This window comes from Ovis aries, chromosome 10 (genome assembly GCF_016772045.2).
Source record: "Ovis aries strain OAR_USU_Benz2616 breed Rambouillet chromosome 10, ARS-UI_Ramb_v3.0, whole genome shotgun sequence".
Lineage (NCBI taxonomy): Eukaryota > Metazoa > Chordata > Mammalia > Artiodactyla > Bovidae > Ovis > Ovis aries.
Window position 1 is genome coordinate 19,525,336 of NC_056063.1, and position 27,944 is coordinate 19,553,279.

The window sequence follows — 27,944 nt, forward strand, 5'->3', positions numbered from 1 at the left end:
CTGAGCGGCTAACACTTTCACTTTCTTTCCCAGGCCCAGGGCAATCCAAGCAGATGCTGGGGAACACAGGATGAGAACTCAGAAGGCAGAAAGCAAGAGAAAGCAAGAAGATTGCTGTCTAAGGGGCTCCTGGCCTCAAAGCAAGCAGCACCCTCTGGGTGCTGATCTGGGGCGGGGGCGGGGAGGGGAGCACGAGGAAGAGGATTGCAACAGATGTGGAGGCATGGGGGGCCCCTCTCTCCCCTGCTGCCTCCCAATGGTTCGGCTACCAGGCAGGCCGGGAGGTGTTGGAGAGCCAGCGTGGAGAGGGATTAGGACTGGGGCAATGGTCCAGGCGGGACTGACTCACGATGAGCTCAGGTTCACTTTTGGGAGCAACTGGCGTCCAAGGAGATGCCATCTGGGGTGCAGATGCAGCCACGAGTCGAGGCAGCTGGCAGCTCTCACAACGTGGCTGTGGCATGTGGGCCAGCACTCCCCAAGCCTGGGTCTGTGAACCACCGGTTCCAAAGGTTGTGAAGGGCTGTTGGCCTGAAAAGAGGGTTCTGTGGTCCAACAAGCTTGGGAGGTGCTAGGTTTAATGGAATTACACAGGTTTCTCCACTGCAGGACATCTCAAAGCCCTTAATATGATGACAGGAATAGCCAGACTCTAAAGCAAGAACTGTGGTGTTGGAGAAGACTCTTGAGAGTCCCTTGGACTACACGGAGATCAAACCAGTCCATCCTGAAGGAAATCAACCCTGAATATTCATTGGACGGACTGATGCTGAAGCTCCAATACTTTGGCCACCTGATGTGAAGAGCCGACTCATTGGAAAAGACCCTGATGCTGGGAAATATTGAGGGCAGGAGGAGAAGGGGACGACAGAGGATGAGATGGTTGGATGGCATCACCGACTCAATGGACATGAGCTTGAGCAAGCTCCGGGAGATGGTGAAGGACAGGGAAGCCCGGCGTGCTGCAGTCCATGGGGTCACAAAGAGTCAGACACGACTGAGTGGCTGAACGACAAGAAAAGGCAGGCAGAATGAGAGGATACAGGTTTCGATCATGATCACAGAACCCTTTCTGCACAGAACAGAACTTCGGGCTAGTGAACTACTGACACTTTCCAGAGTGGGACACTAAAAATACCCCAGCCACCTGATGCCCAAGCGGGCAGTAAATCACTGGCCTGCAAGCTCCAGAATGCAGGCCAGGCCTGCCCTACCTACCGTGGCCGCTGGTGGCTGACCCTTGCCAGATGGCCCAAGTCTACTTCTTTGCACCCAGGCAGCCAGTGGGGCTAGGAGGAGAGGGGCCCCCAGGAGGCAGGAAGCTGCTGCAGGTGCATCCTGGGTGTGGGGTGGTTAGAGGTGGGTGTGTCATGGGAGGAAACGGGGTTCCCCAGGAAAGGGCAGTGGCTTCCACAGTGACAATTGCTTTACTATTATAAATATAATCGGGGCATCCCATCAGAACCCACAGATCAGCCGCTCAAATTACCCCACGGCCGCCAGATGTCGCTGTTGCGGGGAGCATGAATTTGCGGTCCTATCTCCCTACAGGCAATGACTTTACCGAGACAGCTCAAATTGTGGGCGCTCAGAAGCCCATGAGACCCACTCAATTCCTGCAACTCAACTGGGTGAGACCCTGCTTCCAGTTCTTAGTGATTAGATCCCACCTCCAGCACCCCTGGGACCAAAAGCAGTCTGACTCCCAGAATGTAACCAAGAAATGCCAAAAATCTGTGCCCGGTTCCTTTTAGCACAAAACAGCAAATCAGAAATGAGAGGCCAAGACAGAATATTTATTTTTTTAACTAAAATGCATCATCAGCAAACACAGAACAATGAAATTGAGAGGCTCCTCAAGTATAATGAATAGACCCAGATGATCAAAAATGTACTGAGCTTGAATTTTTTTGACCATTAAAAAATCCACAAAACTGAATGATTTTCATAGCTTGCAGGCTTCTGGCAACATGTCTAACAAGGTTGGACTTGAAAAAGTACTTATTTGATGTGGAGAGTCTTTTAAGTCTTTGTTGAACTTGTTACAAAATTGCTACATTTTATGTTTTCTAGGAGGCCCATGGAATCTTAGCTCCAGGCCAGGGATAAAACCTGTACCCACTGCATCAGAAGGTGAAGACTTGACCAATGGCCTCCCAGGGAAGTCCCTAAAAGTACTTTAAGTGAACTCTGTTCTAGTTCACTAAAAAGCTATGTGGACTTGGGCAGGTTATCCAACCTCTCTGAGCCTTAGTCTCCGTGTGTGTGAACTGAACCTACCCAGGCCCCACCCCGCTTTTAAAACATTTTTATTGGAGTATAGTTGCTTTACAATGTTGTTAATTTCTGCTGTACAACAAAGTGATTCAGTTACATACACACACACACACATATATACACACATCCATTTTTTAGATTTCCTTCCCATTTAGGTCACCACAGAACATTGCGTTGCCCATGCTATACAGTAGGTTCTCATCAGTCATCTATTTTATATATAGGAGTAAATGTCAATCCCAATCTCCCAATTCCTCTTCCCCTACTCCCCGCTCAAGGCCCCTTTAAACAATATATGAGTCTAGGATTCTAAGTGTGGCCTTGAAGGGCCCATGTGCAGCTGGGAAGGTGGACATCAAAAATAACAAAACAATACGAGGCCACTTAAGTGACACAGACAAGGGCTGCAAGAATGCAGAGTCCTGCTCTTCTGACTGGGGGACTGAGAGAGGCTTCCAAAGGGGAAGGGATTCAACACCTGAAACGCAGCACTGCAGCACGCTCAGCACACTTGATCCCTCCCTTGAAGAGCTGGGAGGCGGCCAATCCAATATTTTAAGATGTCAACTTGATCTGTGTGGACACAAACATCTAAGGAAACTGGTTTCCAAAAATAAATGATAACTGCTACCTATCGGTCCCTGTGAGCGCATGAATTTCTCAAGGATGGGGGCATGTTCTGTAATTCTATCCAGCTGGTTCGGTGTGGACAAGTATAGTATACTGCTAGTTCCTGGATGATAAATCTGGGGCAAGGGAGAGAGAGGAAGGGAGCGGGGAGGTTAAAACCCTTCTTCACATGTTAAAAGTGTCCTCTCCCACCTATGTTAATACATGCACAGGCAACAGCTTGAGAAATGGAAACTAAATTTGTAATAGCGATCCTATCTGATGATACTGGGGGTTAATTATTTTTCTTTTTGCTTATCTGGATTTTCCATTTTTTATCAACGGGCATGGATCAATTGTATTTTTTAAATGCAAATATATCCGGGAAGGATGATACATCCAACCACTATCAGTTACTAGCACCTTAATATAAATTAAAGGATGTGATCTGCGTCCTACACTGAAACAGGGGTTTTGTTGTCGGGTCAGCCGGAATGTCAAGGCAGCGGAAAGGGAGAGAAAATGTAGAGTTTCTAAAAGGACAGTGAGTAGAGGAGGCCTGCCAGGGTAATTATGGACCTTGAGGGAGTTTTACAAGAGTAAGGACAGCAACAGTTAACCTTTCTCAAGGCTTTATCCAATTATTCTCATTATAAATTATTTTTAGATCCAAACTCCAGCTTCCGTAACGAACAACGGTACATGGATTTTAAGAATACTTTGAAAAGAAAGAAAACAAAGGATTCTTCTCCAAACTTTGTGCGTTTTGGTTTCCGTCAAGCCTTTTTTGGACAAAGTTTTATGAAATGGTTAGATAGCATCTTTGCGACCCCATGGGGTGCTGCAGTCCATGGGGCTGCAAACAGATACGACTGAGCAACTGAACTGAACTGAGACAGCATCACCGACATAACGGACATGAAATTGAGCAATCTCTGAGAGACACTGGATGACAGAGGAGCCTGGTGGGCTACAGTCCGTGGGGCTACAAAGAATCGAACATGATTCAGCGACTGAACAACATTGCAGCCTGTAGACTTTTCCTAAAGCCTCAGTGCTGGCACTTCAGGACTGTAGAGCTGACATAATTAAATACAAGAAAACGTCATCATTTAGACTCTGATTTTGGATGGATTATGCTGATATTTGCCTCAACATTACTTGGAAAGGAAGAGCGCACAGAGGAAATTTATGGTGGAAACACTGAGAAAGGATGGACAGTTTGCAGGAAGCTAGCTGCCTTTAATATAAGCAATTCATAACTCATTGCAAATCATTTGATAGGCAAATCATCAAAATATGCCTTCTATGGACAGCTCCTAGGAAACAAATGTGATGGAATGGGGGTGCGGGGGTGGGGCAGATATTGGAGTAAATGATTCCTAAGATCCCAAGTAAAATTTAGACATTTGAATCCAAGTAGTTGGAGATATTCACACTTGAAGAGAGGAACAATATTGAAGGTAGTGACTTATTTAATTGAGTCTAAGATGCCATAGGGCTTCCCTGGGGGCTCAGCTGATAAAGAATCCACTGCAATGCGGGAGACCTGGGTTCGATCCCTGGGTTGGGAAGAGCCCCTGGAGAAGGGAATGGCTACCCACTCCAGTATTCTGGCCTGGAGAAGTCCATGGACTGGATAGTCCATGGGGTCGCACAGTCGGACATGACTAACTTTCACTTTCAAGATGTGATTATAGATGATTATATTTTTGAAACAAAAAACATGGTCTAGTCAGTTATGACACATCAGCTGTAAACTGCATTCTCATTTTAAAAATGTTAAAATGTGGGTGAAAATATCTATCTTAGAGTTAATGAAATACAGTATTACCCGTGTCACCTTGCCCCTAACTCCCTGTCACCGGGAGACAGGCTTTTGTTCAGTGACCTGTTAGACTTCATATGGGGACACCAATCCTTCCCATTCACTGAAGGGTTAAAACATTCAGGTCCTTACTTGGCAGTAAAATGTATCTGTCTCCCAGGGTCCTGTCAGAGTCTATAACCTCCATTTCTCTCCCATGCAATACTCAGCAAAAGCTCAGTTGAGAAAAGTCGTATTTTTAGGACTGCCTGCACAATATGTAAGCCCGTCCATTTTTCTCTACTCTGTTTACCCGTGGCTTGAGCCAGATCAGCAGAGAGCAAAGTACTGGAAACAACTAGTAATCCCTCATAGAAAGGCTGATCCAGACTCTCTCTGGCATCCTGCCTTCAGCCCACGTGGGGGACACTGTTACAACAGCCCCAGTCATACTCAAACTGCTGTCAAGGACACAGCATTCTCTTCACGAGGACCTGGGGGAGACATTTTTCAGGTCTTTATACCAGGAATCTCAACAAATAAACTTTTTAAGTTGAAGTATAACATACATAGACAAAAGTACACCATTCATACAGGTACAGCTGAATGAATTATCACAAATTATAACAACCACTCAAATGAAAAAAATAAAACATTACCAGCATCTCAGAAGCCCCTTCGTGACTTCTCCCCATCACTATCCCCACCTTCTTCCCCAGAGGCAACCTCTGTCCTGATTTCCAACACCACAGTTTTATCCATTTTTTAAAAATTAATTTTTATTGCAGTATAGCTGCTTTACAATGTTAGTTTTTACTGTACAGCAGAGTGAATCTGCTATACACTTACATATATCCCCTCTTTTTCGGAATTTCCTTCAATGTAGATAGAGTTCTTTGTTCTCATTAGTTATTTCTTTTATACATAGAGATGGGAATTGACATGTATACACTTTTTTTATTTTTTTACACTTTTTTCCTAATGTGCAGTTTGTGAGATCTTAGTTCCTGACCAGGAACTGAACCCTCCAGCTCAGTGGTGAAAGCAAGCCGTCCTAACCAGCTGGACTGCCAGGGAATTCCCCTAGTTTATCTAGTTTTGAAGCTTACAGAAATTGAATCATACAATATGTACCCTCTTGCTCTGGCTTCTTTTACTTATAACTATTTTTGTGTAATGCATCCATGTTACTATGAAGTAGGTTGTTAATTTTCATATTGGAATTTTCACTGTACATATCTACAGTCCATTATATATGTATATCCCACAGTTTATTCATTTAGGTTGGTTCTGGTTTGGGGTTATGATGAATGCTGCTGCCGTTCTGGCGCACAGAGTCAACACTTCTGTGAAGCACGCCTAAGCTGGGTTTCAGGGCATGCACACGCTCAGTTCCATTTCAAACCAGTTCTCTACTTTACACTCCACCAGCAGTGCATGAGAAGGCCGGTGGTTCTGCGTCCTCACCAGCACTCATCATTGTCAGTCTTCCCATTTTTAGCCATTTTAACAGGCTTCTGGTAGCTCAGTAGGTAAAGAATGCGCCTGCAGTGTGGGAGACCTGGGTTTGATCCCTGGGTTGGGAAGATCCCCTGGAGGAGGGCATGGCAACCCAGTCCAGGATCCATGGGGACAGAGGAGCCTGGTGGCCTAGAGACCATGGGGCTGAAAAGAGTCAGACATGACTGAGTGACTTACCACAGCAGCACACAGCAACATCTTGTGGCCTTAATTATCATTCCCCAAATCCCTTCTCTTTTGTGAAGTATTTAGTCAAATTATCTCATCAACTTTTCTCTATTAAATTGCATGTCTTTGTCTAATTGATTTACTCATTGGGATAGGTCTTCTGTCAGCTATATGTACTACAAATGTCTTCCACCTTCTGGCTTCCTTTTTTTTCTCTTAATGGTGGATTTTGATAATCCAAAGTATCAACACTTGATTTTAAAGTAGTCAAACTTATTGCCGGTTTTGAATCTTTTTAAAGGCTATATTCTCCTATTTTTTCTTCCTGAAGCTTTATTATTTGCCTTTCATATTAAAATCAACAATTCATCTGGAGTTGATATTATGCATGGTGTAAGGATCAAAATTCATATTCCCCACATGGATATGCAACTGACCCAGCACCATTTACTGAAAAGACTGTCCTTTCCCCATTGCTCTGCAGTGGAACCTTCGTCCTAAATCCAGAGTCCATACAGGAAGGTCTGTTTCTGGTCTCTCCAGTCTGCTTCATGGGTCTGTCTGCTCACTGGTTTTCCTGTACCAACACCACATTGCTGTAATTACTGCAGCTTTATACTAAGACTGAATGTCTGGTAGAGAAAGTCCTCCAGCTCTGAGCTCTCACAACGTTGTCTTCACCTTCTTGGCCCTTTGCATTGCCATAAAATATCTTAAAATCAACTTATTTAAAAAATGGCAAACAGATAAATCTGTTGGGATTTTAATTGGGATTACATGGAATCTATAGATCAATTAAATTCGGGAATACCAGACCACCTGACCTGCCTCTTGAGAAACCTATATGCAGGTCAGGAAGCAACAGTTAGAACTGGACATGGAACAACAGACTGGTTCCAAATTGGGAAAGGAGTATGTCAGGGCTGTATATTGTCACCCTGCTTATGTAACTCATATACAGAGTACATCATGAGAAACACTGGGCTGGAAGAAGCACAAGCTGGAATCAGGATTGCTGGGAGAAATATCAATAACCTCAGATATGCAGATGACACCACCCTTATGGCAGAAAGTGAAGAGGAACTAAAAAACCTCTTGATGAAAGTGAAAGAGGAGAGTGAAAAAGTTGACTTAAAGCTCAACATTCAGAAAACGAAGATCATGGCATCTGGTCCCATCACTTCCTGGCAAATAGATGGGGAAACAGTGGAATCAGTGTCAGACTTTATTTTGGGGGGCTCCAAAATCACTGCAGATGGTGACTGCAGCCATGAAATTAAAAGATGCTTGCTCCTTGGAAGAAAAGCTATGACCAACCTAGATAGCATATTGAAAAGCAGAGACATTACTTTGCCAACAAAGGTCCATCTAGTCAAGGCTATGGTTTTTCCTTGGTCATGTATGGATGTGAGAGTTGGACCGTGAAGAAGGCTGAGTGCTGAAGAATTGATGCGTTTGAAATGTGGTGTTGGAGAAGACTCTTGCAAGTCCCTTGGACTGCAAGGAGATCCAACCAGTCCATTCTGAAGGAGATCAGCCCTGGGATTTCTTTGGAAGGAATGATGCTAAAGCTGAAACTCCAGTACTTTGGCCACCTCATGCAAAGAGTTGACTCATTGGAAAAGACTCTGATGCTGGGAGGGATTGGGGGCAGGAGGAGAAGGGGACGCCCGAGGATGAGATGGCTGGATGGCATCACTGACTCTATGGACATGAGTGTGAGTGAACTCCGGGAGTTGGTGATAGACAGGGAGGCCTGGTGTGCTGCGATTCATGGGGTCGCAAAGAGTCGGACACGACTGAGTGACTGAACTGAACTGAACTTTTTACAACATTAAGCCTTCCAATCCATGAACATGCATATCTCTCTTGCTTATTTAGGTCTTATTTAACTTCTCTCAGTGTTTTGTAGTTGTCTTTGCTTTCTGTGTAAGACTTGAATATCTTTCTGTTTTCCCCTAAATATTAGAATGCTATACCAAATGACATTTTTTAAAATGCCACTTTAATTATTTACTGGTTTGTTTTTAATCTCATTAAATTGGACTGTTACTCAGAGCTTCCCCCTACCTGATGTTCCATGAAACAACCATCCCACTTGTTAAAGTGGTCTGATATATGTTGGGGAAAGTTGGGCTTAACAAATTAATCTCGCTTCATACTGCAGAACTTCCAGAGTCTTTAACGTGCTCATATAATATTCCTCAAGCGTACTTGCCCACATTCATTCAGTATTCAACAAATATCGTAGTCAAGTATCATTCACGATATAAGCAGAGAAAAACAGTGATTACTCTAGGTATTTTATGCAGGAGAATTCCATAGACATTCCCTGTCACCGGAGAACAGAAAAACAACAGTGAAAAGGAACAGTTGAAAACGGTCTCCATGCCTTCACCCTTCAAACCTCTCACAAATACCTCAAACGGTGAAACGAATTTGGCATCCAGGACTGTACCTGCAGCTCTCTGCACGATAAGAGGAAACCTAGATGGAGGTGGAACATAGGCTGAGCTGAATGACAGCAGCCGCAGTGGCCAAGCAAGTGCCTGGTGTATGTATGTGCCAGGCAACCCTCCTAGGCAAGAGAGTACATCCGTGCGCTAAGAGGCCATAAGAAAAGCAGGTGTTGAACGAGTTAAGGCGAGTACCCGCTCCCCACCTTGGACAGAACTGCTGCAACATCTGCCGAAACGAGTGTGGCCTGCGACAGCGTGTGGCAGTGTTTCCCTCTTGGTGCTGAAGGAAAATGTCAAATTTATGTGTCACTTGTATCAATTATACACGACATCACGGCATGCCTTTCTGCGTATTAACTTTGCCTTCATCTTATTATTTCTCACTCTTACTTTCCCTATGTCCCTATTTCCTGATTTACTTTTTATCGTATTTTTGTAAGGTATTTCAACTCTTCCTCCTTGCAAGAGAACAGGTATAAATTAATCAGCTGTTGGTGAAACCCCAGTGTTCACCCATGAGGAGTTAACCCACTCATAAACTCCTTCTATTGTCAATTTTTTTTTTGTTGGCTTCACAAATTTGCTACAGTACAAACACAAAACAGAAGCATTCATTTCATTTCTGGTTTCACTTTAGTAATCAAAAGACTGGTGGGAAGATCAGAAGTTGAAGCAACAATAAGTTCTTTGAAATATAAAATTAATATAACATGCTCTATGGCATTTCATGATAATTGGCTTTATTAACGTACAACAATTAATGTTAGCCATAAAAGGATATAATTAAATGTGTTTTATTCTGTTTAAAATTTATTCTGTTCCCTGTATTGCCATTTAATTGGAAAAAAACAACAACAGCAAAAACTCGTCAACCTTACAGTCCATTTGAAATTGATTCCACTGAAATCAATTAGGTTGTTCCAAAATGACAATGAAAAAAAGAAAAGCACAGACTGGAATGCATTACATTTTGGCCCAACAAAAAGGATTCATTCTCATAAAGCAAGCTGACAGTGTTTATGACTTTGAAAATTCACTGAAATTTTTTGCGTGAATTAGATCCTTTGTGATGCATTTTCTTGAGTTCTACCCATGACTGCCACAGTAACAGTCCTGGGATCAGAACCCAAATACCATTAAAAAATACCAGATAAACCCAAAAGTAGAGCCAACTGTTGGTGTTGAGGTTGGGGCTTCCCATAAGCCAGTGTGGGCAGAAGGTCATCCACCCGCCATACAATTCACACACACTCAGGGTAATCTGCACGAAATGCCTGTTAGAGAGAAAGAGACAGAGATGAAACTGCCAGCTATACCAACATCATCTCCCACAGCAGATCACCTCCCTGAAGTGGGACCTCCGGTTTCACACAGAGCTCCCTTGATGGGGCAAGTTGATCACTGATGAAGACCCATGCTTTCATTTTCCTTTGGAGAAGAAAACGGCAACCCACTCCGGTATTCTTGCCTGGAGAATTCCACGGGCAGAGAAATTGGTGGGCTACAGTCCGTGGGGTCACAAAGAGTCGGACACAACGAAGAGACACTCTCCTCGGAGAAGCAACAGTACCCTCTCTAGACTATGCTCGGAGTTAAAGAAGGTCTCTTGGGTATCCAGTCCTATCCCTTGGAAGGTTTAGTGAAGTCACGAAAGAGAGACCTGGATGTGAACTTATGAGCTCCAATCTCACCTGTTGGAAAAGGGCTAATAGTAGTCCCTTCCTTGAATAATGCTTCGCTGGTGGCGAGCTGGCAAAAAATTCACCTGACAATGCAGGGGACTGGGGTTCGATCCCTGGGTCAGGAAGGTCTGGAGGAGGGAATGGCAACTCGCTGTAGTATTGTGGCCTGGAAAATCCCATAGACCGAGGAGGCCTGGCAGGCTACAGCCCATGGGGTCTGTAGAGTCAGACATGACTCAGCGACTAAACAACCACCACCTCAAATAATACTGTGGAGATTAAATGAGATACGTAGATAAAGCACGTGCCTGGTACATATTCAGCAACGCATACGTGTGAAAATGTTTGAAATAATATACACATGGGTAAACGTAGCAAACCCACAGCCACGATCATGGACATGTAAGGTGCCCAGAAGCAAGCTCCAGGAGACGGTGAAGGACAGGGGAGCCTGGCACGCTGCAGTTCATGCGGTCACAAAGAGTCGGACACAACTGAGCGACTGAACAACTACAGGCGCCCAGAAGGAAATTTCTCCTACCAACTCTCTAAGTAACATCGGGCGGGGGCGAGTAGAGTAAATGACTTTTGAGGTTTCTTTCAAGTCTGAAATTTCATGACGAAGTTTTACACAGACTTCTTTGATCCAAGATGGTGGAAAATGGAATGCCACTGTGCCCAGCTGACATGAGTCTAAAACCATTCCCTGGGAATCATTCCCAGGAAAGCGATCTGTTCGTCCCAGGTCACTCTGTCCCTCAGGAGGAAAGGAAGGGAATGGAGGGAGGGGGCGGAGTTCACAGTTGCAGGGCCTCACTGATGGATGGCTAATCGGCCGTCTTTCTCCTCTATCTCCCCGCTCTTCTGCCTTCCCCATACCTTCTAAAGGCTGCCTCTGAAAAGACCTATTTATCTTGCATGTCCACCTCAGAATTACCTAAGAGACTTCTCTTTGTGACACGTGGAAGAGAAGTTTCTAGAATGATTTGGGGGTGGAAGATGAAAATAACTACCCTTTGATTTTCCGCAATACTGGTGGCCAGTCACCCAAAGCTGCTAGCCCTGTGCTTGTCTATACGGTGTCGAGGTTGTCACTGCCATCATATTTCTAGTGTTTTTTATTTTGACCAATCCGAAATTACACGACATCAAATGACTTTCTACTCTACTTTCCGTCCAACAAACAACGGTGGTCGTCATCCACGCCACATGACACTGTGGCATCAGGACAGCTGGTGTTTCTCCTCTTTCTAGCCGGAGAGGGGAGAGCACTTACCGATAATGCTTCTCTTTGACAATGGCATAAATGAGGACCACTGCCAGAGACCCACCCAGGACGACCATCAGAATTTCCACAGACACGATGGCTGGATCAAAATTAAGCCATCTTGCATCAGCTTTGCCATATTCTTTCCCTAAAAACAAATACATTTTGTTACTCATCTGGCAATTATTTTTATGACAGTTGGTGAAAATGACCTTCCCCCACCCCATTTGGAGGAGATAAAAAGAATAACTGAACCGCCATTCTCTCTACAGTCTTCATGATGCCTTAGTGGAAGGAAAGAGGGGTCCTGAGACAAAAACCCAGTACCCCTGGACACCAGTACTGATAACAACATCACGTTATATTTGTAAAATGGTGTGCATTTTCCAAAGTGCTTTCACAGGCGTGGCTTCTTCACCTCCTCCTTTTTCATCGTAAGCAGCAGAATTCTAAATCAGTTCGACACAGTCAGACTTTGCAAAGATAATCTTTAGTAATTATCTTGGTAGATGCATTATAATTCCTAACTTTAAAATTTCAATATAAAGTTTGTATTAGGTCAGATGTGGGAAAATTACTGTTCAGGAGATGTTTATAAAAACACGTTTATTAATAACTGAAGAGGCATTGAGTGTTGAGGGGCCAGCAAGGAGGGGAGGGGGGCAACACAGCCTGGACTACGGAATGAATCTGAAATGGACAAAGGGGGCATTTCAGTCTGCTACAGAGTATTCACCAACAACAGCCACCACGAAAGCCTCAGTTGTGCTGACCTGGGGGTAGGTGTGCACTAAGAAACCTTTTCAGACCCCATTATCAGGATGGTTTCTTCCAGAAAGCACTATGAGGTCAGACAGTCTTTTTAGTGCTAGACCGAGGGCCTTGCGTGAAGTCATATATTTCCTTCCCTCGTCTCTTCTTTCCTTCCTCCTCCTCTCCTTCTCTGTCTTTATCTCTTTCTTTTTCTGTTTACCAAAGTAATACATGCTGGTCCTAAGATCTCACATAACCAGTGGGCGGAAAAAAGAACCCAACGCCCCCACCTCTTTGCTTCATTCTCTTTGTGGGTGACCCCTGCTCCCACAGTTCTCACATAACTTAGGAAAGCTATGAATGGTCCATAATTAGCTCCATAATCTGACTGATCTGGTCTGAACAGCACAAAACAACAGTCTCTTAATGGTTAGAGTTAGGGTCTCTCCGGGGCTGGGGACAGAGGTTTCTGATGAAAGGCTGTCCTCAGGAAAAGGACAGGCCAGTAAACAGAGTGAGCTCTTAAATGAGATAACACAGAGACACACGCTGAGCGGAGATTCTGTGAGCGACAGACACAACCGGCAGAGGCGTCCAGCCTGTCCTTAGCTGACTGCCAGCCGCGACCTCACCAGGAAACAACTAACAGTGAAAGTAAAAGTTTTCCCTTTAAATTTAAACACAGATACAACAGGTGGAATACACCACCTAGTGTACCCCAAATCTAAGAAAATATCACAAGTGAAAGGTCAGTGCTTTAGGAGCGAAGAGATTAGTGGGTATTCAGACATTCACAAAAATAACCCTATCCATTCATTAAAAAAAAAAATTATTTATTTGGCTGTAGCTGGGTCTTAGGGCACAAGGGATCTGCAGGCTTTGCTGCAGCACGCAGGATCTTTAGGAGCAGCTCGGGAACTCCTAACTGTATCACGAGCATCTAGTGCCCTGACTGGGGATTGAACCCGGGGCCTCAGGAGCGGGGCGTCTTAGCCACTGGACCGCCAGGCAAGTCCCCATTTCCTTCTTTAATTCAACACTTTTTTGTAGCATATAGACGCCTCTGTGCTAGACCTCAAGAATGCCTAGCACAGAACACGAAGTCTGCCTGCTGGTGGCTCACGCAGTGAGTGACAGGGACAGAGAATGGGGCCAGGGAGGGGAGGCACTGCACAGACCAGGAGCGGAGGGGTTCCGATCACCTCCTCTTCACTCTACAGGGGAGGGAGGCGTCACCCTGGGCTCATGGGGAGGCTCAGCACACAACAGGCGGGCGACACTGGACGGATGAGGCTGACGGCCGCTCCCTGGTGGTGTGACACTCGCAGGCTGGGAGAGGAGGACACGGGCCACGGGGGCCACGGGGGGCGCCGCACTAGGACCCGGAGGGATCGGGGAGGAGCCGTGCGAGGCGAGCTCCGCACTAACACCAGCGTGGGTGAGCCCTGCTCCCACTGGCAACGTGGCTGGCCTGCCGCAGTAACTCAGGGCTGGCAGGGCACTGAAGCCGGCTCCTCAGGGACACACAGGCGCCTGCTGGTCCTCGAGCTGGGAGGGCGTGGGGGTGGGGGACTGCTTGTCTAGACTTCTATTATACAGGCAAGCAGGGTGGGGAGGGGCCGTGCACTGAGGGCGTTTCAAGGCCTCTGGATTTTACCAGGAGTCAAGGCACAGGCAACCCTGGGTCTTAATCTCAGGCTCTTCTCTTACTCCCAGATCTTCCACTGTTGGCGTTCAGTTGCTCAGTTGCATTTGACTCTGTGACCCTACAGGCTGCAGGACGCCAGGCTTCCCTGTCCTTCACCATCTCCCGGAGTTTGCTCACACTCGTGTCCACTGAGTCGAAGATGCCATCCAACTGCCAGCAATCAAGGCGATGGAGTGAGGATAAGCACCCCACAGATCAGTGGCCAGCCCACCATTCGTTTCTGTCCCAAAAGGTACCCGGTCCAGTCTCAAGGGCCAGTTAGAGGAGGGGGTCATTTAACACGAGCCCCACATGGACCCTCGAGTGGTGCGTCAGTTGCCCCCACCTTGGGAAGTGTGTATGAACTGAAACACAGCTCTTACTCCCTAAACCAAATGGCCTCTTCTGGAACTTGTGCTAAGAAATAATCTGAATTACAGAAATAAAGTGCATTTCATGGAGAAACAACAACAAAAAAATCTCAGGTCTTAAATCACAGCAGGCCAGCCCTGAATAGGGGAGGGAGAGGTGTTTCAGGGGCAAAGTTTGAGCAAAAGCCTGGGGCTGAGAGTGCTTGGTGTGTCTGAAACTACAGGTAATTCAGCAAGTTGAAGGAGACAGGATGTGTGCCCGTGCGTGCGTGCGTGCGTGTGTAAGTGGGGCCTGGGGAGGGCGGGGGCAGTATAAATGCTGGAGAGGAAGGCGGGGTGGGAAGGGTAAGCAGGCCCTGCTATCTGCCCGCCCCAGTGTACCAGATCTCTGGCCTCTCATCTATCGCTTAACTTTGACCATCTCTTTGCAGGTTCAATGCCTATAAAGGGAGGGAAAGGACAAGCAGAGCATTAACAAACCTAATGTGATCCTCGTCCTTTATCCTGTGACTGACCGCCAGGCTCGGGCAGAGGTTTAGAGAAAGAGGCACAGGCGGAGCTGCAGGGGGCACCCAGGAGCCAAGCGACGGCCGTGGCCTTTGCCACAGCGCAGAGGTGAGGACGCGAGGGGCGGCGACTCTTTCTTAACCGGCCCCAGCACCTTGGGTTCTGGGCTCGGCCCAAGAATCCTGCTGAGTAACCTTAGTGATTTATTTTCTCAACAGCTTTATAAATGCCACACAGCAGTGTTAATTGCATTGACTGTGTCATACATTACATCCCTAGTAAGAATGTATTGTATAATTAGAAGTCTGTACCTTTTGAACATCTTCATCGAATTCCGCCACTCCCCAGCCCCTGCCTCTGGTAACCACAAATCTGATCCTTCTCTAAAGTGAGCTTCAGGTTTTCAAATTCCACATAAAAATGAGATATTGTAGTTTTCATTTTTTTTCTGTCTAGCTTCTATCACTTGGCATAATGTTCTTCAAAGCCCATCTGTGTCATCACAAACTGCAGGATTTCCTTCTTTTTACAGCTGAATAATATTCTGCTTCCCTGGTGGCTCAGGCGGTAAAGAATCCACCTGCAACGCAGGAGACCCAGGTTCGATCCATGGGAAGGGAAGATCCCCCTGGAGAAGGGCATGGCAACCCACTCCAGTATTCTTGCCAGAATTCCATTGACAGAGGAGCCTGGCAGGCTACAGTCCATGGGGTTGAAGAGTCGGATAAATACAATGCAGGTTGTTTATCCACTCATCTGTCAATGGACACTCAGGTTGTCTCATGCCTTGGCTGTGGTATGATAGATACTGCTGCTATAAACAGAAAGTGCAGATTACCAATCACTGCTGATATCGAATCTAATTCCTCATCCCCCACCCTTCATAGCAATACCCTGGCCTGCCTTTAGCAAGGATCCTATTGAGTCTATCATCAGTCCCCCAGCCTTGATGTTTCTTCTTAATAATTTTCCATCCACTGTCTCTGACCCTGTTCCCAGCCTATAAATCTCCACCTATCACTGTATCTAGGGCTTCCCTGGCGGCTCAGATAGTAAAGAATCCACCTGCAATGGAGGAGACCCGGGTTCAGTCCCTGGGTCAGGAAGGTCCACTGGAGAAGAAAATGGCAGCCCTCACCAGCATTCTTGCCCAGAGAATTCCATTTTGGGGCTTCCCAGGTGGAACTAGTGGGAAGGAACCTGCCTGCCAATGCAGGAGATGTAAGACATGTGCTTTTGATCCCTGGGTTGGGAAGAGCCCCTGGAGGAGGGCGTGGCCACCCACTCCAGTATTCTGGCCTGGAGTGTCCCATGGACAGAGGAGCCTGGCAGGCTACACTCCATGGGGTTGCAAAGAGTCGGACATGCCTGACTGAACATGAACATATGTCCCTGTATTAAGGGTTGAGCCAATCTCTCTCCCAATGCTGTGGTCTCTGTGGAATAAAGTCTTCCTTACCATCTTTAACAAGTTCTACATCCTGGTGAATCGAAGGACAGTCCACAGATCAATATCCAGGAGGCCTAACCCCAGACCCTCTGAATCAGAATCTGCATTTTAACAAGAACCCCAAGCAATCTGCGTCCTTTGGTTTGGCTGTGCTGGGTCTGTGTTGCGGCACATGGACTTAGTTGTTCTGAGACATAAGGGATCTTAGTTCTCCAACCAGGCATCGGACCTGTGTCCCCTGCACTGGAAGGTGGATTCTTGACCATCGGATCGCTAAGGAAAACTAGTTAATATCTCTGCAGAGCAGGGAGAGTTCTGGAAATTATCTACAAGAATATATATATGTAACTGCAGCCCACCAGGCTCCTCTGTCCATGGAATGCTCCAGGTAAGAATACTAGAGTGGGTTGTCATGCCCTTCTCCAGGGGATCTTCCTGACCCGGGGATCAAACCCAGGTCTCCCGCATTGCAGGCAGATTCTTTACCATCTGAGCCACCTGGGAAGCCTGTACAATATATATACATTTATATACAAATAAATGTTAAAAGTATGAAAAACACCCAGTTTAAATACTGCAGACTCCTCAATCTGCACTCAGTGCAAACATTTTAAAATATACCTTTATTGAGATATAATCCGTGTGCCAGGTCTGTTTTTTTCTTAAACCTGTTTAAAGTGTACAACTCAACAAGTTTTAGTACATTCCCAGATTTGAATCACCACAACCTCACTTTGCATTAGTTTCTACTTCGCAAAAGAAACCTGTACCCACTGTTAGTCATTCCCCATTTCTGGCCAAATCCCGCTCCCTTCCTGCACCCCCAGGCACCCACTAATCTGTCGTCTGTCTCCATGGATCTGTCGCTTCCAGACATTTCATGCAAACAGAATCGTACAACGTGGGGTATAGGTACTCATTTAACGGACAGCCGTAGGGAACGGACCCCTCACACGCGGCAAGTGCCAGCGTTTCACATTACTCACACAATGAAGCGATCAAGGCATCTGAGTCTGTGATGTTTCCCACCATAGACAAGTAGACGTAAGGGCCTTCCTGGAGAGAAGAAAAGGAAAACATGCTCTAATTCAGCATCACACCCGGGAGATGGCACCGGAGGCACACCCCCGTGCGGGCAGCTCCCCTTGCCCAGCGTGCAGGAGCACACATCCCGGCCGGCACCTCAGCCCCGCACCGCGCAATCCCAGTGTGCACGGGCGGGGGCAGGTGAGGGCCGACCTTGGAAATGGATCCACCCAAAGTGAATGTTTGTATAGTAAATGCTAGTTTTCAGTGACTGGCATTCTAAAATCAGAGGTGTGTTCAGACGGTGAAAAAAAATAAGCTGAAAATTTTGTCCAAGAGTCTAAATGTTATAGTAAATAAACTAAATTCTGGATTAATCCAGAAGTACTTCAGAGTACTTCACTGTGTCTCACCTCCAAAAAACGCCAAGATCTCTCTTAACAAACGTGGCATTTAAGTATCACTATCAGAGCAGTAACTAGTTTTTTCCTCCTGCATAAGGGCAAATTTAGGAAAATTAAAAATGCTTACAGGCTATATGTAAAATTTTGGGTAAGGAAATCTCTGCAATTATATTTAGCATTTCCTCATCAGAGAAATGTTCCTTTGCCTAAAATTTCAAAAATTGGATTAACTAGGATTCTCTAAGATATCTGATTATGTTGTTCCTTTAAAAAATTTTTGTTGCTGATCAGCACAACTTATTTATTTCTTTTTACCAAAACAATCATGTACATGACATCAGAACAGTGTCTTTGCCTAAACCCTAAGCTCACTTGTAGTACAAAACTTCCCAGAGGCTACCAGTTTTAACCACTTCTAACTGTAGTTCTGGCAACAATCTTTCTACTTATATTACTATTTCTATTACTATTTCTTTGTGCTTAGTCGATCAGTCATGTCCAACTCGTTGCGACCCCATGGACTGTAGCCCATCAGGCTCCTTTGTCCACAGGGATTCTCCAGGCAAGAATACTGGAGTGGGTAGCTTACCCCTTCTCCAGGGAATCTTCCTGACCCAGGAATCTAACTGGGGTCTCCTGCATTGCAGGTGGATTATTTACTAGCTGAGCTACTGGGGAAGGCCCTCTATTAACTGCCCATCCTGAAAAATTACAATATAAATTATACTGTTTCCCCTTCCCTTCCCTCCATCCAATTTTTGATGATGTAGGGGAGGAGAAACTTCTTCCTCCCCTCTTAGGTTCTGTAAGCTGGTTTAAGAATTAATTGACATAAATGGACTAAAAGAAAAGCATACACATTTGATTTACTATGTTGACACGTACATGGGAATCTTCAAAAGGAAAATGACCTGAATAAGCTGTCAGGCCCCAAAACTCACACGCCTGTTTACCCAAAGACCAGTAACTGCAGGGATGTGAAGAGACCAGGGGGCTTGGGCTGAGCAGTACTGTCCCCAGTAAATACACGGGGAGAAATAATGGAAGACAAGGGTTATTTCAGTTGGGCTATTTGCACAGGACCATTTCAGCACTGACTCCCAGTCCCTGGTGAAATGAACATTCTTTTCCTCCTGGTAAAGGAAGAGCACCTTTCTCAAGGGAAATTCAAAGACCTGATTTGAGCTAGAAAGGGGGGAGATCAGAGTGCCCTCCACATCTACTGTTCTCAACTGCCTTCTGTTCAAAATCAATGCGTCAAAGTGGCATAATTTGGAGTGGCGTGTTCTGAACTCCTTTAACATCTACATGAGTTCTCTTTAATTCTTCTGTTAGTTATCCCGAATTTGTAACTTCAGGAATAAGGTTCAAACCTCACCTGACTCCTCCATCAGTGCTGTGCAGTATATGGACTTCTGTGATATCAGGCGAGTATGAGAACCCCCAGCAAGCTCTCTCCCGCTCCTCCCCACGTCTCTCAGCCTCTGTCCACTTTGTACATTGCTGAGATTGATCACATTTTCCATTCTTGTTCTGTAAACGTATTTGTCTTCCCCATTTTATCTGTAAGTAGATTCTCGAAGCTGAAAAGTCAATCGATGCTCTATTGACAATATGGCGATTATAAAAACAGTGTTCACTGGAGGAGGCCACAACGTCTTACTCTACAAATCAGTACTTCTGTCACTTAAGAAGAATGTGGCAAATGGAATAGTCCTGCTTACCTTCACACATCTCTCAAAATCATGCTACATTTTCGCTTCCTTCCACTTTGGGCCAGGACTTTCTTGTAAGATATTTTGGTTCATGCCACAGTTTGTAATTGCCTTTCTTTTTCTCTAATTGAGAGAAGAGACCCTACTTTCTCCCCATCTCATTAACATAATCTTACAGCTTCTTGTCCATTCCAATCTTTGCTGAACAGAGGCTTGAAGCTGGTTTCTCTTTTCTTCCTTTTTAAAAAAGATTTATTTATGGCTGTTCAGGGTCATCATTGCTGTGCTCGGGCTTTCTCCGGTTGCCCGAGCCCTCCCGCCTCGGGCTTTCTCCAGCCCCCCAGCGAGCGGGGGCTACTCTCTCTTGAGGCACGAGGGCTTCTCACTGCAGCGGTTTCTCTTGCTGCCGGGCGCAGGCTCTACGTACACGGGCCTCAGTAGCTGCAGTGCGTGGACTCAGCACCTGTGGGGCACAGGCTTAATTGTTCCACAGCAAAATGGAATCTTCTTGGATCAGGGACCGATCCAGTGTCCCTGCATTGGCAGGCGGATTCTTCACCACTGAGCCACCAGGGAAGCCCTATTTTCCCTTTTCTTAACATTCTGTAAGTTACCTAGCAGGTAAGTGTGGTTTATGTCAGAGTATATATGAAAATCCTATTCCTTAAAGGAGATTTTTAAAAATTACACGAGATCATGTTTTTAAACAAGACGTACTCCCTGTCTACTTTGTAGCTCCTTATTCTCACTAGCTGATTTTTTTATTTTTAGCAGAGCCACAGGAAGTCCACATCACTTCCCTGGCATGGCTGGGGAACTTTCTAGACAAACATACATCTGCTGGACTGGCCAGTAGGAGCAATGAGGCTGAGCTGAATATGACCCTCTGTGGGGCTCAGTCCACGTATCTGTGAGATATAGGACTTCCCAAAATTAGACTGTTGATCTCATGACTTCCACGAGCAACCTCTTCAGCTGGAGCCATCTGCAAATTTGGACCCTGACATCCTGTGTGGTTCTTTCCTCAGGAGTAATTCTGTGGGTAAACGCAGGATGGGGACCTGGATCTAAGATCAAGATCAAAGTCACTGGAAACATTAGTTACTATTTCCCAAGAGCAAAAATTACCTGTAGAATTTGAGAGAGTGGAAATAGACTTACTTCCTCCCATGAATTCATATTTTATATCAAATGAACCACAAAGTGCTTTTTCTTCCCTGTTAAAATTATTTTCAGGCTCTGGAAGACGAAATTTATACTAACTTACAGAATAAACTTGGAAGGTTATCAGCTCCAAAAGTCTTTAATCATACTATATGGTGAAGAACTAGCCAGCCAGAACTAAAATTCATGTTTGAGCTCAACAGCTACCTGGAGATTTTAAGGATCAGATGAAAGGTGCTTGGTAAGCAGCAAAGGCCATCAGTGGGGTGTTGCTTAACTGGGAAGGAGGGCCTGAACAGGTGGAGGGGTAAGCGCCCTGTGCTGCAGGCTGGAGATCTGGGTGAGCTTGAGCAAAAAAAAAAAAAAAAAGATATATATATATATACAGCATATTTTATTTCTTATATTCCCTGCTACCTTGACCTCTCTGAGTTTCAACTCCCTCATTGATATTAAGTAACAGAGTAAAGCTCTCAACAGATGTTGGATGAATGAAGACCTGAGTGAATGAGAGAGTAATGAGCAGAGTTAGGCTAGACCTTCACCTTTCACAGAGTGTCTCTTGCTGACTGGAAGCCCTGAGCGTGGCACTTGGTCCACCGACCTCACTGAGCGGTGGCCCGGGCGGAGTGCCTGTCAGTGGAGGGCCAGGCGTGGAGGAAGGGGCCCCCATGGAGGGCTGCGGGGTCAGAGCCTTTTGAGCCCCAGCCGTTCAAGTAGGAGTGGGCTGTGCGTCCCACACCTGCCACTGGTCATCAGTCATGGGAAGGCCAAGCTCGTGGCAGCCCCCAGGGCAGACTCCCTGACTGACTCACTGGGCTTGAGACTGTTGTCAAGAATTTTGGAGTGAGTACAATGATTCCTACCACTGTCTGAGAGGCAGACACCTGTCCCCTAAGAAGCACAGCCTGAATTTTCACAGAGAAACTCACTCAGGATGTAGGGGCAACATGACAGGAGGTCTGGGTTCCCTTGAAAATACTTCAGCAATAATGAAAGAAAAAGGAGGGGAGGGAGGAAGGAGGGAGAGGAAAAAAAAGGGACAAATGAAGCAAGTGCAGCAAAATTTGAAAACACTGAACCTGCTCATTACACTAGTCTCTCTACATCTGCACATGTTTAAAATTTTTCACAGTAGAGCTTGATTTAAAAAAAGATACACGGGACTTGCCTGATGGTCCAGGGGCTAGGACTCTGCATGCTCCCAACTCAGGGGGCCCAGATTTGATCCCTGGTCAGGGAACTAGTGGAGAAGGCGATGGCACCCCACTCCGGTACTCTTGCCTGGAAAATCCCATGGACAGAGGAGCCTGGTGGGCTGCAGTGCATGGGGTCGCTAAGAGTCGGACACGACTGAGCAGCTTCCCTTTCACTTTTCACTTTCATGCACTGGAGAAGGAAATGGCAACCCATTCCAGTGTTCTTGCCTGGAGAATCCCAGGGACAGCGGAGCCTGGTGGGCTGCCGTTTATGGGGTCGCACAGAGTCGGACACGACTGAAGCGACTTAGCAGCAGCAGCAGCAGGGAACTAGATCTCACGTGCCACAGCTAAGACCTGGTACAACCAAATACATAAAATAAATAAATACTTTAAATATATATATATATAGCACCTTTTCATACTGTTCATGGTTAGACAGCATCACTGACTCACTGGACATGAGTTTGAGCAAACTCCTGGAGATGGTGAAGGACACGGAAGCCTGGCGTGCTGCAGTCCATGGGGTTGCAAAGAGTTGGACACGACTGACTGATCAACATACAGCACTTGGTCAAAAAGGACACACACACACACGGATAAAAAGCAAGGATTCTGGTGAACGAACAGCCACTGACATGCTAGCCCCCTGTCCTCCTGGCTCCGGGTGACAGGCTGAGTGAATTCTCCGTGTTGTCCAGTTAAGTCTGCAGAGAAGCTGCAGAGTGGGCTTCCACTCCCTCTGTGTGTGCATGCTAAGTTGCTTCAGTCGCATCCAACTCTTTGTGACTCCACGGACTGTAGCCCACCAGGCTTCTCTGTCCTTGGGATTTCCCAGGCAAGAATACTGCAGTGGCTTGCCATGCCTTCCTCCAGTGGATCTTCCCGACCCTGCGATCAAATCCGCGTCTCTTGCATCTCCTGTATCGGCAGGCCAGGTCTTCACTGCTAGGGCTCACCCTGATAGGGCTCTTTTCCTGTTACAACTCACCTGTCCTTGCCCCACATCGGTGCTCCCAACCCCCACAGCATGCTGATTTTCCATCACACTTTTGCTTACTCTTCCGACATCCTTTCTGGTGGTGTACCTTTACCATTTTAACTATTAAAAATTATTGAAGTGGTACATGCTGTAAGTTAAAAAAAATTTACAAAAAGCTATAAGGTAAAAGGTAAAAGTCTCTTTCTCTTCTAATCCCCAATCTCACCCCCCAGAGATATCACTGCTTGAGTTCCATAGTAGCCTTCAGGAAATTCTTCATGTATATGTTATTACATAGCTATAAATATTTAAAATACTTTCTCCCTGCCATTAGTTTTCCTACTATCAACCTAGAGGGTGATAAGGACAATTCTACAATGTTTATTGACTTAAAAGATTTTAAGTTCAATGTATCAGGAATTTTGGTTTAAAAACATTTAATTCATATTAAATGCACTAAAATGTGACTGGACTATACCGTCTAATTGAGCTGCTAACAAAATCAACTTAAAAGCTAAAATGAATCATGGCAAATAAATTAAGAAACAAAGGCAAGATTTCCCTGGTGGTTCAGTGGTTAATACTCCGTATTTCCAATGTTCAATTCTTGGTCAGGGAACTAAGATCTTATGTGCCTTAAAGTGGGGGAAAAAAAAGGCTGGTCTCATCTCATTTTCCACTTAATGTGTTCCAGACATGTAGTTCTAACAATGCATTTTATAGACTTTGAGACAGCTACAAGTCAAAGCTCAGATTTTAAAAACATGCTTGAGCTGGGCAAGTTTCTGCTATTTATAACTCAATGACCAATTGGTAAAGAACGCTCAATTTACTCATTTCACCCTTAAATAAAATTTTTATAAGCCTTTATAGAAATAAAAGAGAACATACATTTTCTTCTTTGTAATTTGTGTTTGTGTTTGTAAAGGCTGAATTTATAGTTAAATATATTTGCAAGGTTAAAAAAAAAGTGTTTGAATGAAGAGCCAGAAAAACTGCAATGCATTAAGAGTGGGAGAATAAAGTGGAGCAAGAATAGAATCAATACATGAATCCTGTCAAAGTGTATTAGCATTTACTGATCTGACTCATAAAACCTCAGCCTAATCGGACTTGATTTTTCCATGTCATGGCGACAGCACATATCATTGTTTCTGGAAGGATCAGCTGCTTCAACCTCCTACAGCCCCTCAATGACAAGGCTTTATTGACTTCATAAATATATGCTGCCCAGCTGTCATCCGCTTAATGAGGCGACAACTTCCATTCGATGGAACCATTCCACTCGGTCCTAGCAGGCGGGCTGTCGCCTGATATTAATAATGGACCATGCTGGCCCTTTCAGAAGTTCGGGTACCACACAGCCACACGAGTTCTATTGTTCCTACAACATGGTAGCTTAGTGTTTGCTTTAGGACTTAAAAACCACTTCTCCCCTTTAAAGAATATACCCTCCTTTGCTGAGGCAGTTACTTCTTAGATCTGAAACCTTCCAAGGCTCATCTTTATTGGACATGTGTATAATCACATTATTACTTAGGGACAGGATGAAGATTAAAACTTAATCCAAGTAAGAAGGATGGTGAGGAGGGGTCACAAAAGGGACAGAAGGATGAACATTAACTGAACTCTGCTAAGCTCCGGGCACTGTGCCCAGTGCCCTGCATCCTTGCTACTCATATATGGTCCATGGGCCACAGCTCGGGCACCAGCTGGGAGCTTGTGTGGACTGTCAGACCCTAGCCCAGATTTATGGAGATTCCTGGGCACAGTCAAGTTTGAGAAGACCTGCCCTAAATTACAAAGTTTATTTAATCCTTTCAACAACCATTCGAAGAAAATATTAGTTCCATACTTTATGTCTACAAATTTGGGGTAGACATCTCAAATTTGGGTCCTGATCTCGGAATTCCAGGCTCCAAAACTATGAGAAAGCAATTTCTGCTGTTTATAAGCCACCCAGTGTGTGGCATTTTGTTGCAGCAGCCTACAGAGACTAACCCAATAAGGAAACCCAGAAAGAAAGTTTCCCTTCTCCCTTCCTTAAAAACACACACACACACATATTATTTTGCTTTTTATTTCTCTTCGCTGCCAAAAGAGTTTAATGCAAAATACAAGTATGAGTAACAATGAAATTAATAATTTCCCCAGTGCTTCGAAGTAAAGAATCTGCCCTTGATATAGGAGCTGCAGGAGACTCAGGTTTGATCCCTGGGTTGGCAAGATCCCCTGGAGGAGGGCATGACAACCTACTCTAGTATTCTTGGCTGGGAAATCCCATGGACGGAGGAGCCTGGCAGGCTACAGTCCATGGAGTTGCAGAGTCGGACACGACTGAAGTGACTTAGCAGCAGCAGTAAACGGGGGAAATCACTGTAGTGAGAATTTTGGTTTTTCTGTATATGCGCTGCAAAGCCTCCTCAGCCTGTATTTCTCACACATATTTAATGCACATTCCCTGGTGGCTCAGATGGTAAAGAATCCACCTGCAATGCGGGAGACCTGGGTTCGATCCCTGGGTTGGGAAGATCCCCTGGAAAAGGGAATGGCAACCTGCTCCAGTACTCTTGCCTGGAAAATTCCATGGACAGAGGAGCCTCGCAGGCTCTAGTCCATGGAGTCACAAAGAGTCGGACAGAACTGAGTCACTAAATCACCACGATATTTCATAATGCACATATATTTCTTCCTTCCCCTCTGCATCACAGAAAGGATTTCCAGTGGGAAAAGGGGCGCTGCCCAGGATTTCACGGGTGGGGAAAGACAGAGCCGGCTGCACCAGCACACGTGTCAGACCCCAAAGCCCACGCTCCGTCCGCCTTCCCACTCCGCCCCGGGTTTCTTGAGTCAGAGCTCCTCTGGGACAACGCCGAGTAACCAGCACTTGAAAGGCAGCCTGTGGTGTGAGTGAGGGTGTGTGACAGGGAGGAAAAGAGCCAGGAAACCACGCCGTGGGAATCGGCGGAGCTGCAGCTCAGCCTCCCTTTGGGCTACAGAAGACGGCACAAGTAGGACCCAAAGAAATCACAAGGGGGCTAGTCTCAGCCCAACATAAGGCAACACTTTCTTATAACCAGAGCTATTCTGTTTGGGAAAGATGGCACCCACTGAACGTTTTCAAGCACAGGTGGCTGACCCGAGAGCGTCTGTCTGGACTATGAGACAAGTCCTATTTCAAGGGGAGACTGGGCTACTTGGCTCCTGAACACCGCTCCCAGACAGACGATGGCAGCGTTCTCACTTTCCACACGCGGCACCGGGCGCTCCTCTGGATGTGTGGGGCACGACGCACACTGTGCCCGCCACGGCCTGGGCCAGGGTCTACGCTGCGGCAGCCGCTCCTTTGGCTGCAGGAGCCCGGATCCGAGGATCAGGAGGGACAAGGAGGCAGTCAGCGCACGGGCTGGCGGCTGGCCTACAAAGCAGCCCTTGCCAAACATCACAACCTGAACAGACCCAAGCTGGGCCCGTGACAACATTCTTATTCTCCGAGAGCACCAATTCAGAAAGAGGGTGTGAATCCAATCTGATTCTGACAATTAATATGTAGGAGAGGCCAGCAGAGGCCCAGAACAAATTGCCACTCTGAATAAAGTCAAGTTCCCAGGAAGCAGGTGTAGTCATTGGATTGGGCTGCCACAGAAAAGTACTACAGATCGGGTGGCTTAAAACCGCAAACACTGACCTGTGCCACAGTTCTGGAGGCTGGTGTGCAGGATCAACCTGTGAGCAGGGCCAGTTTCTTCCCAGGGCTGCAGGCAGAATCTGTCTCGTGCCCCTCTCCCCTACACCTTCCAGGCATTTGATGGTACTCTTTGGTGCGCCTTGGCATGAAGAAGCCTCACTCTGATCAACACCTTCAAGTTCACATGGCGTTCTCTCCCTGTGTCCAAATTTCCTCCTTTATAAGGAACCAGTCGTTATTGGGAGAAGGTCCATGCTCATGACCTCACTTTAAGTGAGGAAGTATTATACTGTATTCTACTACTTTCATGGGGATGGCTGTCCCAAGGAGGCAGAGGAGGGGAAATGAGGCCAAGGAGAGACGTGAATCAGGTATGAGGCTACATTAGTGGGTTTAGCAGCTTAGTAAAGCTGCTTAGGAACAAGCTAACTGATGTCTCAGTCTTACACTTGTCCAAAGACTGTATGATCTACTGCTTCTTTGGGGAGTTCCTCTTGGGAGAGGAAGGAAGAATTTATCCTGTGGTTCCCAAAAACCATTGTCAAAAGTTCATCCATGGGCAGGGGCGTGGGAGCTGAGTGGGACCCCAGGACCTCACACCTGAGTGGCATGTGAGGGGCCTGGGGCAGGGGCTGGAAGCAGAAGCTGCCTGGATGGGACCCAGTGAAGCTGGAGTTGGTTGCCATCAGGGTGGCAGAAGCAGAGCAAACTGTCAAGGGTCAGATGAAGCCAAGATGATCTGAGAAATACCTGATACAATCTTGCTATCTCCTACTGGATGACTGGGACAAAGTAGCTGATGGGACTACAAATGGGGATCACATTTCTGGGATCTTCAAACACTGGCTTCCCTTGGTTTAGTTGCAAAGTCGTGTCTGACTCTTGTGACCCCATGGACTGTAGCCCGCCAGGCTCCTCTGTCCACAGCATTTCCCAGGCAAGAATACTGGAGTGGTTTGCCATTTCCTTCTCCAGGGGATCTTCCCAACCCAGAGATCAAACCCAGGTCTCCTGCATTGCAGGCAGATTCTTTACCAACTGAACCACCAGGGAAACTCTTAGCTTCCCTTAGAGCAAGCAACTATACTTTTCAGGATTCATCCTGAGTAAACACTTGAGACAAGTGTATAAAAATGTACAGAGAACATTCTATATAATTGCCAGCAACTGGGAAAAGCCTATAAGTCCAACAATGTAGGGTTGGTGAA

The 27,944-nt window shown here is 46.0% G+C and overlaps 1 protein-coding gene and 1 long non-coding RNA gene across 2 annotated transcripts in view; one reads left to right on the forward strand and one right to left on the reverse strand.

Annotated features, from left to right (window-relative positions):
* Positions 1 to 1,775: 1,775 nt before the first annotated feature.
* Positions 1,776 to 27,944, reverse strand: part of EBPL (EBP like) — a 39,205-nt gene continuing 13,036 nt past the window's right edge. Inside the window, exons 2-4 of the mRNA XM_004012081.6 lie at positions 17,545 to 17,614; positions 11,800 to 11,938; positions 1,776 to 10,115 (exon numbers count right to left, since the gene is read on the reverse strand). Coding sequence (XP_004012130.3) covers positions 9,875 to 10,115; positions 11,800 to 11,938; positions 17,545 to 17,614 — 450 coding nt within the window. The 3' untranslated portion in view covers positions 1,776 to 9,874. The remainder of the gene's footprint in view (positions 10,116 to 11,799; positions 11,939 to 17,544; positions 17,615 to 27,944) is intronic.
* On the forward strand, positions 14,218 to 15,952 carry LOC132657247 (uncharacterized). The gene is made up of 2 exons (XR_009595116.1): positions 14,218 to 14,483; positions 15,033 to 15,952. It is a non-coding gene; the product is annotated as an uncharacterized LOC132657247 (long non-coding RNA).